Source organism: Engystomops pustulosus, chromosome 6 (assembly GCF_040894005.1).
Source record: "Engystomops pustulosus chromosome 6, aEngPut4.maternal, whole genome shotgun sequence".
NCBI classification, from domain to species: domain Eukaryota; kingdom Metazoa; phylum Chordata; class Amphibia; order Anura; family Leptodactylidae; genus Engystomops; species Engystomops pustulosus.
Window position 1 is genome coordinate 139,617,059 of NC_092416.1, and position 12,151 is coordinate 139,629,209.

At 45.1% G+C, this 12,151-nt stretch overlaps 1 protein-coding gene across 1 annotated transcript; it reads left to right on the forward strand.

The window, feature by feature from the left end:
• Positions 1–2,263: 2,263 nt before the first annotated feature.
• ANKRD60 (ankyrin repeat domain 60) lies at positions 2,264–11,708 on the forward strand. Its single transcript, XM_072111364.1, has 4 exons — positions 2,264–2,727; positions 4,685–4,815; positions 5,571–5,736; positions 11,149–11,708. Exons 1-4 carry the CDS (start codon positions 2,454–2,456, stop codon positions 11,553–11,555), a joined length of 978 nt encoding a protein of 325 aa, XP_071967465.1. The 5' UTR covers positions 2,264–2,453; the 3' UTR covers positions 11,556–11,708.
• The last annotated feature ends 443 nt before the right edge of the window (positions 11,709–12,151 follow it).

Consider the following 12,151-nt stretch of genomic DNA (forward strand, 5'->3'; position numbering starts at 1 on the left):
GCTTGTGTGCGTGAACAAAAATGCAAGTCTGAAAAGACCCATTGGTTACAATGGGTCAGAGTGCAATGCAAGTTCTGCGCATCAAAAGCACGCGCAGAAAACGCGCGTGAAAAACGCAAGTGTGGAAGGGGCCTTATTCTGCCTTGCTATCTGCAGACTCCCTGGCAGGAACACTCTTTAAATGCATAAGTGTGAAAGATGTTAAAAAAGGAAATGTGTCATCAATATGCATTTATATTCCAAGATTGTAGCTTGACATGGAGCACTCTCGTGAATTAGATCTCTTGAGTCCAGCGACTCCCTTCTGAGAAACTTCTGTAGTGCTCAAACAGAAGCTGGGGCAGAGACACCCATGCACCAATCCAGTGCCAATCCTGGAATTTAATGCATATTTCATGGTCCTGCTGCTAACAACACACATTAAAGAGGCTTTCCCATGAAACAAGTTCCGTGGATAGGGCCTAACTTGGTGATCCGGGGGGTTCTCAGTGATGGGACCCCCACAGATCATGAGAACGGGGGATCCGATGTACCCCTCAAGGGGGAGGATGGCAGAGATCTCACACACCCATGCGCCAATCCTGGATTTTAATGCATATTTCATAGTCCTGCTGCTAACAACACACATTAAAGAGGCTTTCTGATGAAAGAAGTGCTGTGGATAGGGCCTAACTTGCTGATCCATGGGGGTCTCAATGATGGGACCCCCACAGATCATGAGAATGGGGGGTCTGATGTACCCTAGTCAGACGCTTCATTCCACTCCGACTGCAGCAGCCGGACGGTGTAGTCGGATTTCCCTTTCATCTCTATGAAGCCTGAAGGAGATTGCTGAGCGCCGTGCACACCCCTGGGTGATGTCACACTTGGTGTTTTTAGGCCATTTTTAGTTAGTGCTTTTTCAGAGCGTAAAAAACGGATGCGTTTTCAGAAAACGACCCCAAAACGGCCTAGAAACGCCATGTGTGTCTCCACCCTTGTGTGGCGTTTTTGGTCCACTTTTAAGCATGCGTTTTCAGTCCGTTTATAAACGTGTGCATTTTTAAAACGCATTCATTTTCAAACGGTTTTGACCGGTTTTCCTGATTATCTTAATAGATTAACAGGTTCTAAGCAGCCAAACACTCAAAAACAGCCAAAAAACTGATGCGATTTAAAAACGCAGACTGAAAACGCATGTGTTTTTAAAATGCATCAGTTTTTTACTGTTTGCCATGCGTTTGGCTGCTTTGAACCTAGATTCAAACCTAGATTAACAGGTTCAAAGCATCCAAACGCATAGTAAAGGGTAAAAAAACGCATGCGTTTCTAAACGTACTGAAATCGAATGCTTAAAAACGGACCAAAAACGCCATGGGTGAACGGATGAGATCAGGCGTGCGTTTGGGCACGTTCACAGGTTGAATTTTGGTTGCGTTTACGTTGCATTTTGACATACCTTACAACAGCTAAGGAGAGATGATTTGCCTAATTACATTACTGTTAACGTTTGCGTTTACAAACCACAACTGTAAATGAGATGTTAACAAATGTTTAACACAAGATTTATATTAACACATTAACACACATGTGAACGCAATGTAAACGCAACCAAAATGTAACATGTGACCGCAGCAATTTGCATGCATCTGGCTGGTTTTAATCGTTTTTTTTTCTTATTTCTAGAAGTTTAAACAGCTGTGAAAATGTTAACACCAAGAACGCACCATGTGACCGCACCTAAATCTACAGTTAGAATATATACAATGTAAGGAATAAGCTGACAATACTGCTGTTATACTCATGTTGGGATATATTTCACACGGGACTACACGGGGACCTTGACATTTAGGAAATTGTGTGCCTAATTCTGATCTCCAGTGTATAGTTGGGAGGGCATAAGATATTGGGGTTATGGTAAGTTATATTAGAGTTATAGGGCCACAATACGTAGGTTTTATAAGGTCATTGTGCAGTGTGAGGGCAGGACAGCTGGCATTACACTATGTGGGGGACCATTAGAGGGTATTATGTTATACAGGGGAGGAGGTGGTAACGGATTTGGGGTTTAGCATCTTCCACGTCAGAAAGTTGTGACTCAGGAGACACCAGTGTGAACAGGCCCCAAGCTACAGATAACTATTTTTCTAAGGATGCGATAAAGTATCATTGCTGAACTGACGAGAACTACTTACGTCACTGACAAGAAATAAATGAAACCACGAACAGCAGCCACTACATAATAATGGAAACACTGTAACCATCACGTGACGTCACACAGGGCCCGGATGAGTTAAATGGTGAACGTTGCAGACAGCTGAATAGAGTGTTGTGAGGTCGCGTTCAAACGCAGCGTTTTAATATGCCCACAAACGCTGCATGTGAACTCGGCCTCAAAGTACAACACGAGTGAAAGTTTATTCTCTCGTTGTGATTGGGGAAGCAGAGAGGAGGCGGAGCTGGCACGTGATTGGATGAGGACAGAGCGTCCCCTGGTTGCCGGGCACCGGGGGGTGCGGGCGGTGGATGGATACCCCATCTGGTGTGTGATGGCTTCCCAGGGGCCCCCCGGGACCGGCACCCCCCGTGATGGACACTTCACTGTCAGTGTCCGCCTGCTTCCAACCGGGGAGAAGTTCCTGGTCCCTGACTGCAGCCCTCGTATGAGTGTGGGGAGCCTGAAGGAGAGGCTGGAGGTGCTGGCCGGCGTCCCCATCACCCTGCAGGCTCTGTCCTACCTGGACGACGGTGAGTGATAGGGAGCTGGGGGAGCAGGGGTTAATCTTTCTTACCACCCATCACACCTCTGCTGCCCCCTGCTGCAGGGCAGGTGTATTCTTGTAAGATCTGCAGGGGAGAATGGGGAAGGTTACAACCCGCAGTTCTGGCTGGGCTTTTGTGGGGACAAGTTTTCTTGTGTAGAAGGACTGAGAGAATCACAATTTTTTGTGCTATGAAAGAAATTGCAGTAATTTAGCAATTACGCCCCCTCTATGCAGTGTAGGTGTGCGGGGGTGTAAGCACCGGTGGAGGGGTCTGCGCGGGGTGTTCTTGTCTGGTCTAAAAACCTGCAAACAATTTCCAATAAACTATTCAAGGTCAGATCTAGCGCAGTTTTTCCTGGTAGTGCGGCCGCCCGGCAGATACATGGAGACTTCTAAGCCCCTGATGTATGCGCAAGGTAAGGGGAGCGGCGGCCTTTATCATACATCATATGATAAATTACCCCCTTAGTGTTTTTTAGGTATCAGATTAAAAAGAATTGTGTACAGCGCTTCCCCGACTTAAGACCGACTAACAGGCCGCCAGAGAAATTGCATAATAAATTTTAAGATGGGTTTTCTCTTTTTTTATCTTTTGTGACTGTGTAAATTTTAGGGCTAAATGAATGTATTATTGACAAGATCGGACCATTCAAAACTTCACCTCCATTTTGTTATAATTACTATGAAGATATAAAAAGGGCCTTAAGTTCCTGCGGCTGGCGGGACCCCACATTGTATCAGCAGAGAGGGGCACAGGCATTACATGATTGTGCACTGTATCTGGCAGCGATAGTGAAGCTTTTATAGCAGGGCCAGGCATTCTGCTGTATACATTTGAGTGAGCCGCGTGACCTTCCACCATGTATCATATGCACTGCAATTATGGTGGCGGGGGACAGTGGAGCCAGCAGGAACACATGAGCCAGGTGTTGTACAGTAGTAGGGCTCGTGAGCGGCTGAAGTTGTGGCAGAACAGGGTGTAACACCTTTCATGTTCTGCCACTATGGACAGCATGGGCCCCAGCGCTGGCCATGTAATGACGGCACTGGGTGCCTTACTGCAGGGCCGAAGACAGCACTGAAGCAGGGTCTGAAGTAGGAGCTCCAAGGTTAATTCTGCTCTCTGCTCACCTCCGTGCTCCTCCTCCAGTCCCAGTCACTTTAAAATAGTGCTGAACGTGATGCGTCTTAGGCAGCCAGAGGTGGCCTTGAGTCCTGGATGGTGACCTCTGTGCAGGGTGATGGCCTGGGTGTTGACAATCATATCATAGCCATGGCTAGTTGTTATGAGCATAAAATTGACGGATTGGCTGTTAGGCCAACAATCTGCCAATGTGTCTAAGTATATGACCGAATGGTGAACGGCAGGTCTGCTCATCTATATTCCATACCACCTCTGTATGGGAAAATGGGAGTAGTAGTTGGTTTCTCACTAATTGTCCATCAACCCTCCTATATAGATTGTGAGCCCTAAGGATCAGGTCCTTCTACTCGTCAGTTCTGTTTAGTTCTTATTACTCTATCACGTAGGTGACATGCCGGATACTACGTCTTATTACTCTATCACATAGGTGACATCCCGGATAATAGGTATTATTACTCTATCACGTAGGTGACATGCCGGATACTACGTCTTATTACTCTATCACATAGGTGACATCCCGGATAATAGGTATTATTACTCTATCATGTAGGTGACATGCCGGATACTACGTCTTATTATTCTATCGCATACGTGAAATACCGGATAATATGTCTTATTACTTTATCACGTAGGTGACATGCCAGATAAGACGTCTTATAACTCTATCATGTAGGTGACATCCCGGATAATACGTCTTCTCACTCTATCACATAGGTGACATCCCGGATAATAGGTATTATTACTCTATCATGTAGGTGACATGCCGGATAATACGTCTTCTCACTTTATCACGTAGGTGACATGCCGGATACTACGTCTTTGAGATTCAATGGCATCTTCCCTGGAGCGAAACTGACAATGAATATCTGGAAATATGACCGGATTGATGAACTAGTAAAGTTCGCAGCAGCAGGAGAGTTAGAAAAGGTACTAATACTTGTCAGTGATCGGACCGCCATCCATCAGACATAATAATAATACGCCTGCAGCGGTCCCTTTATTGCAGTAATGGCGAACCTATGGCACGGGTGCCAGAGGTGGCACTCAGAGCCCTCTCTTTGGGCACCCGTGGCATAACCCCAACACAGAGTTTGCCAGACAGGACTCAAGGCCTCCTGCAATACCAGGCAGCCCAGGACCCTAGAAGGAAGCTACAATGATAATCCTTCTTAATAATAATAATAATAATTCTTTATTTATATAGCGCACACAGATTACGCAGCGCTGCACAAGCATGTCAAATTGGTCCCTGTCCCCATGGGGCTCACAATCTAATCAACCTATCAGTATGTTTTTGAAGTGTGGGAGGAAACCAGAGGACCCGGAGGAAACCCACGCAAACACGGAGAGAACATACAAACTCTTTGCAGATGTTGACCTGGGTGGGATTCGAACCCAGGACCCCAGTGCTGCAAGGCAGAAGTGCTACTCACTCAGCCACCGTGCCGCCCTTCTCCTTATTTCTACTGTATTGGTGTCCACAGGTGCCTATACAATTTAAACCTGTGACAGAGCAGGGAGTAATAAGTTACTGCTTATATTGTTGAATTGGCACTTTGCAAAAAATATGTGGGTTTCAGTTGTAGTTTGGGCACTCGGCATCTAAAAGGTTTGCCATCACTGCTTTATTGTGACTGTCTCTGACAATACATACAGTAATGCTATTCCATTCTTTTCAACAGCTGAAGACCATGGGGGTGACCCAAGACTCTGCTTTCATAACTGCGAATTCTGCACGTTTAACCGTGAAACAGAGGAAGGAGTGGTTGGCCGCCAGAGCAGGCTTAGGCTTGTATGTTGCCACCCATCGCGGCCACCTGAATGTGCTGCGGTTTCTGATACAGAATGGTAAGGTGTCTGATTTGTTGAACAGGATGCAGTGCTAAAGTACAGCTGTGGCCCTGTCATACTCAGGATAAGTGTGAGACCCAAAGGTCAAACCTCCACTATCATAGAGGTATAACATATCCTAGTTAGATGTGGGTGGACCCAGGGGTGCACCTAGCCTTTCTGCTGCCTGAGGCGAGCTATAAAAAGACGCCCCCCCCCCACTCCATATATGTAATATATAAAGGAGTGTCAGGACCAGACCCAATCATATTGGTTTAATGTGAAAATAAAGCAATGCAAAATACATAGAGTTTCCCATTGTACTATATTATAAACAGAGTGAGCTACCACAAAGAACAAAATACATACAACAATCCGCCATATAATATAAAATCAATACAGCGTGCCGCCATATACCATATAATACACAGCGTGCCGCCATATACCATATAATACACAGCGTGCCGCCATATACCATATAATACATACAGTGTGCCCCCATATACCATATAATACATACAGCGTGCCGCCATATACCATATAATACACAGCGTGCCGCCATATACCATATAATACACAGCGTGCCGCCATATACCATATAATACATACAGCGTGCCGCCATATACCATATAATACATACAGTGTGCCCCCATATACCATATAATACATACAGTGTGCCCCCATATACCATATAATACATACAGCTTGCCACCATATACCATATAATACACAAAGCGTGTCTCCATATACCATATAATACATACAGCGTGCCGCCATATACCATATAATACATACAGTGTGCCCCCATATACCATATAATACATACAGCGTGCCGCCATATACCATATAATACACAAAGCGTGTCTCCATATACCATATAATACATACAGTGTGCCCCCATATACCATATAATACATACAGCGTGCCCCCATATACCATATAATACATACAGCGTGCCCCCATATACCATATAATACATGCAGCGTGCCCCCATATACCATATAATACATACAGCGTGCCCCCATATACCATATAATACATACAGCGTGCCACCATCTACCATATAATACATATAGTGTGCTGCCATATACCATATAATACATACAGTGTGCCTCCGTATACCATATAATACATACAGCCTGCCGCCATATACCATATAATACATACAGTGTGCCTCCGTATACCATATAATACATACAGTGTGCCGCCATATACCATATAATACATACAGTGTGCCACCATCTACCATATAATACACACAGCGTGCCACCATATACCATATAATACATACAGCGTGCCGCCATATACCATAAAATAGGTACAGTGTGCTGCCATATACCATATAATACATAAAGCGTGCCGCCATATAGTATATAATATATACAGCATGACACCATAAACCATATAATACATACAGAGTGCCACCATATACCATATAATACATACAGCGTGCCACCATATACTATATAATATATACAGCGTGCTGCCATACACCATATAATACATACAGGGTGCCGCCATATACCATACAATACATACAGCTTGCCGCCATATACCATCTAATACATACAGCGTGCCGCCATATACCATCTAATACATACAGCGTGCCGCCATATACCATATAATACATGCAGCGTGCCCCCATATACCATATAATACATGCAGCGTGCCCCCATATACCATATAATACATGCAGCGTGCCCCCATATACCATATAATACATACAGCGTGCCCCCATGTACCATATAATACATACAGCGTGCCACCATCTACCATATAATACATACAGTGTGCCTCCGTATACCATATAATACATATAGCCTGCCGCCATATACCATATAATACATACAGTGTGCCTCCGTATACCATATAATACATACAGTGTCCCGCCATATACCATATAAGACATACAGTGTGCCACCATCTACCATATAATACACACAGCGTGCCACCATATACCATATAATATATACAGCGTGCCACCATATACTATATAATATATACAGCGTGCCGCCATACACCATATAATACATACAGCGTGCCGCCATATACCATACAATACATACAGCTTGCCGCCATATACCATATAATACATATAGCGTGCCGCCATATACCATCTAATACATACAGCGTGCCGCCATATACCATCTAATACATACAGCGTACTGCCACATACCATATAATACATACAGGGTGCCGCCATATACCATATATTACATACACTGTGCCACCATACACCATATAATACATACAGCGTGCCGCCATATACCATATAATACATACAGCGTGCCGCCTTATTGTATATAATATATACAGCGTGCCGCCATAAACCATATAATACATACAGATGCTGCCATATACCATACAATACATACAGCGTGCCCCCATATAGTATATAATACATACAGCGTGCCCCCATATAGTATATAATACATACAGCGTGCCCCCATATAGTATATAATATATACAGCGTGCCCCCATATAGTATATAATATATACAGCGTGCCGCCATATACCATAAAATACATACAGCGTGCCGCCATATGTTATATTTTACATGGTGGCATGCTGAATGTACACACATGCATACTGACTATACATACAGCAAATACATTTATAAACAGTATATACACCAAATATACACACACACACATACATATACCACATACAGAATATACAAATATATATACATACATACTTAAATATACATACATACAAAGAAGTTACCTTACCTTTTTTCTTCTTCCATCGTCGGCCTTGTCCTCCAGTGGGGGGTAGGCTTTGCCAGGGAGGTGGGAATCAGTCCCGGGGGAAAGGGGGGAAACGGAGCCGGGGGGAAAAGGATCGGAGCCGGGGGGAGGGATCCGAGCCGGGGGAGGGGATCCGAGCGGGGGGTGGGGAACCGGTGTGGACTTTGGACCGGGCAAGTACCCTGCCGGGTACAGCCGGGGCAGGTGGATGTGCGGGCCGGCGGGCCGCGAGGGGAAGTGCTGGGCGGCCAGTGGAAGTGATGAGCGGGCCGGGAGGGGAAGTGCCGGCTGGCGGGACGGTGGATGTGAAGGGCGGGCCGCGAGGGGAAGTGCCGCCGGGTGGATGTGATGGGCGGTCCGCTAGGGAGTGTGCCGGCCAGCGGGCATGTTGATGTGCTGGGCGGGCTGCGAGGGGAAATGCCGGTGAGCGGGTGGATGTGATGGTTGGGATGCGGGGCGGAATGTGCCGCGCGGGAGGCTGTGATGGGCGGGCTGCGGGGGAGTGTGCCGGCCAGCGGGCATGTTCAAGTGATGGGCGGGCCGCGTAGGGAAGTGCCAGCAGGCTGGAGGATGTGATTGGCAAGTCTTCCGGCCAGCGGGCGGGTTGATGTGAAGGGCAGGTCCATGTGCCGGCTGACGGGGGACGTGGCGGCCGGAGCACATGCCGGCAGGTGGGAGCCCGACGCCGCCCCCTCGTCTAGCAGGAGGAGCGCCGCCTGAGGCGAGAATCTCAACTCGCCTCATGGCAGGTGCGCCCCTGGGTGGACCCAACGTTCAAGTTTGTATTCGGGTTTGGTTGCCCGACACAGACTTCTTGCCGGATTGGCCGCCGAACAGTTACTCTGGCAAATGGATGTCACTAATAACTAGTTATGATGGGCCAGGGGGACAATTTACCCAATTGGCTATTTGTCCACCAATCCGGCAATATGTCTGCTCATCTCGAATTCGATTTATATAACTTTTATCAGATGGAAATGCCTCTTTAATAGAAGGTGTTTTTGAATTTTCCTTGAATTACTTACCTTATATATTCAAGTATAAGCCAAGCCCTACTTTTACCACAAAAAACTGGAAAAAACCTATTGACTCGAGTATAAGCCTAGGGCGATAAATGCATTGGCCACAGCCTCCTAGTATATAGCCACCCAGCATTCCCTAAGTATACAGCCAGCCCCCGTATGCGGCCTGCCCCTGTATGCAGCCAGCCCCAGTTTGCCCAATTTATAAAAAGATAACTTTAATAACTCATTTTTCTGGCGCCCCTGCAGGTCTTCTGCACGATCTGTCTGGCAGTGGCAGGTCCGTGCGGCGCACAGTGCTGTGACATTGCACGGATCTGCCACTGCCGGACGGATCGCACAGGAGACCTGCGTGGGGCGCCGGAAAGGTGAGTTATTTATGGGGGTTTTTTTTTGTGACTTGAGTATAAGCCAAGATGGGGTTTTTCAGCACATTTTTTGTGCTGAAAAACTCGCCTTATACTAAAATATATACAGTAACTTTATTTAATAAGGTTTTTTCAAAATAGATTTTGTGAGCCAGACAACCCCTTGATGACCTGACACTTTTTCATTTGTGTTTTTAATTATCACCTTCCAAAAGCCATAATTTTTTTTCCTGTGTACAGAGGGCTTATTATCCGCCGCATAAATTGTACTTCCATGTGTCAGTATGTAATATTCCATGCCGTGTACTGGGAAGCTGGTGAAAAAGTCTAAATGCAGAACAATTGACAAAATATTGCCGTTGGACAATTTCTTTGGGGCTTTGTATTTACAACGTTCACTGTTTGTGCTCCAAATAACTCCTCCCCTTTATTCTTTGGATCGGTATGATCATGGAAATATAATATTTATATAAGTTTTATCATGTTTTAAAAGATTTTTAAAAAAAATAAAACCTTTTGTACAAAAAAAACCCTTAACCCCCTTCACCACTGACACTAATATATCTTTCATCCAATGGTGTACGGAGCTGTGTAAGGGGTACATTTTTGTGGGGTGAGCTGATGCTTTCATCCCTTCCATTTTGGGACTGTAGAGTTGTTTGATCACTCTTTATTTAAATGTTGCAAAATGGTACAAAAGTGTTGATTCAGACATTTGGGCGCTATGTACAGTTCCGGAGTTCACCACCAGGAATACGGTATATACTCGAGTATAGGCAGAGATTTTGACTACAATTTATCTGCCGAAGTGGCTGGAAACCCGAAGATGTGCTGCGGGGAGAAGAAGAAGCCAGGGGTCAGCGCCGGATGGTGAGTACTGGCTTAATTGTCGAAAGGGGGTACTCTGCTGGACGTTTTATTAATGGGCCATTCTACTGGACATTTTATTAATGGGGAACTCTGCACAGTCACAGTGTCTGGATCTTTGAGTAAGTGTCCCTGGTTTATCGTAATGGATTTTGACGGTAGATTCCCTAAACTTCTTCTGATTAACTATTTCAGTAAAGCTCATCCACACTGCATTTTTCGGTTTCCATTAGTCTTTTCTGTTATTTATGAAAAAAAATAATTTTTTCTGCCATAAAAATAAGCTTCCATTCTCTGTATTGATCTCCAGGTTAATTTTCTCCATCCTCTTAAGATAACATGGCTGCTTCCTGCATAACCACCCATCCTTCTCCATGGATTGTGTCCGGTTTTAACCACATTGTATTTCTATCTAATGTTTAGGATGCAATGTGCAATACAAGACCTGTTGTGGAAATACCCCTCTTCATGTGGCAGCTGCCATGGGCAACGTAGACTGCATGAGTGAACTCCTAGCTAACGGAGCGCAGCCACAAGACACTAACCAGAATGGACACACAGCACTTGACCTTGCTCGATTGTGTGGTCAAAAAACCACAGAGCGTAGGCTTTACCTCTTCAACTGGGAAAAAAGATCTGCCAACGCACCACCAATCAAGACTCATCTTGACAGCTCCGAACTTTTTGCTCATCAGAAATTTGACTCAAAACTGAAGACTTGGAGGAATGGGACTTATGCCAAACGCTACATGGCCAATCTCATTTCCTATCCAGAATTCCATGGATCTCACTTTAGTGCCCCCCCAAAGAAGATTCCAGATAAAAAATAAGAGCAAGAGAAGAATGGAAGCTCTTCAGTCTTATGTATTCTGCTGCGTTGTATAATCACTTGTTATATATTGCCACGTATATACTTATGTACATATTATATGCAATTGCATCTTCTTCTGATGATTACATATATATACTGTCCCTTACTGCAATAGTTTTTCCGAATGTATTATTTTCTTCAGCTCCCTTTCAAGTTAATATACTCTTCGCCTTTACTTACCTTCATCGATAATCATCCGATCACCGCTGCACGTGTGCCTGGCCATGGTTGGATCACGTCTCTATCCAGAGCGCACTATTGGGCATTTGGGTAAGCTACGTTGATAAAATTCTGTCACTTTCGTCTTATTGTGTACAAGCTGATGATGCCTCTTTGGAGAGTGAAAGCCAACTTAAGACAAAGACAAACCACCAGGCTAAGTGTGAGAAGAAAAGGAAAAGGATATTGCACCACGTGCCCGTGGGATGGTGATTCCACCCCAAAGTAGAGGTGATCCGATGCAATACCATTAATATATGTCAGAAAACCTGTCTGAGGAAACAATCAGAACCCACTTCCTGCATTTGTACATCTGCCGGGACTGTATGGGAACCA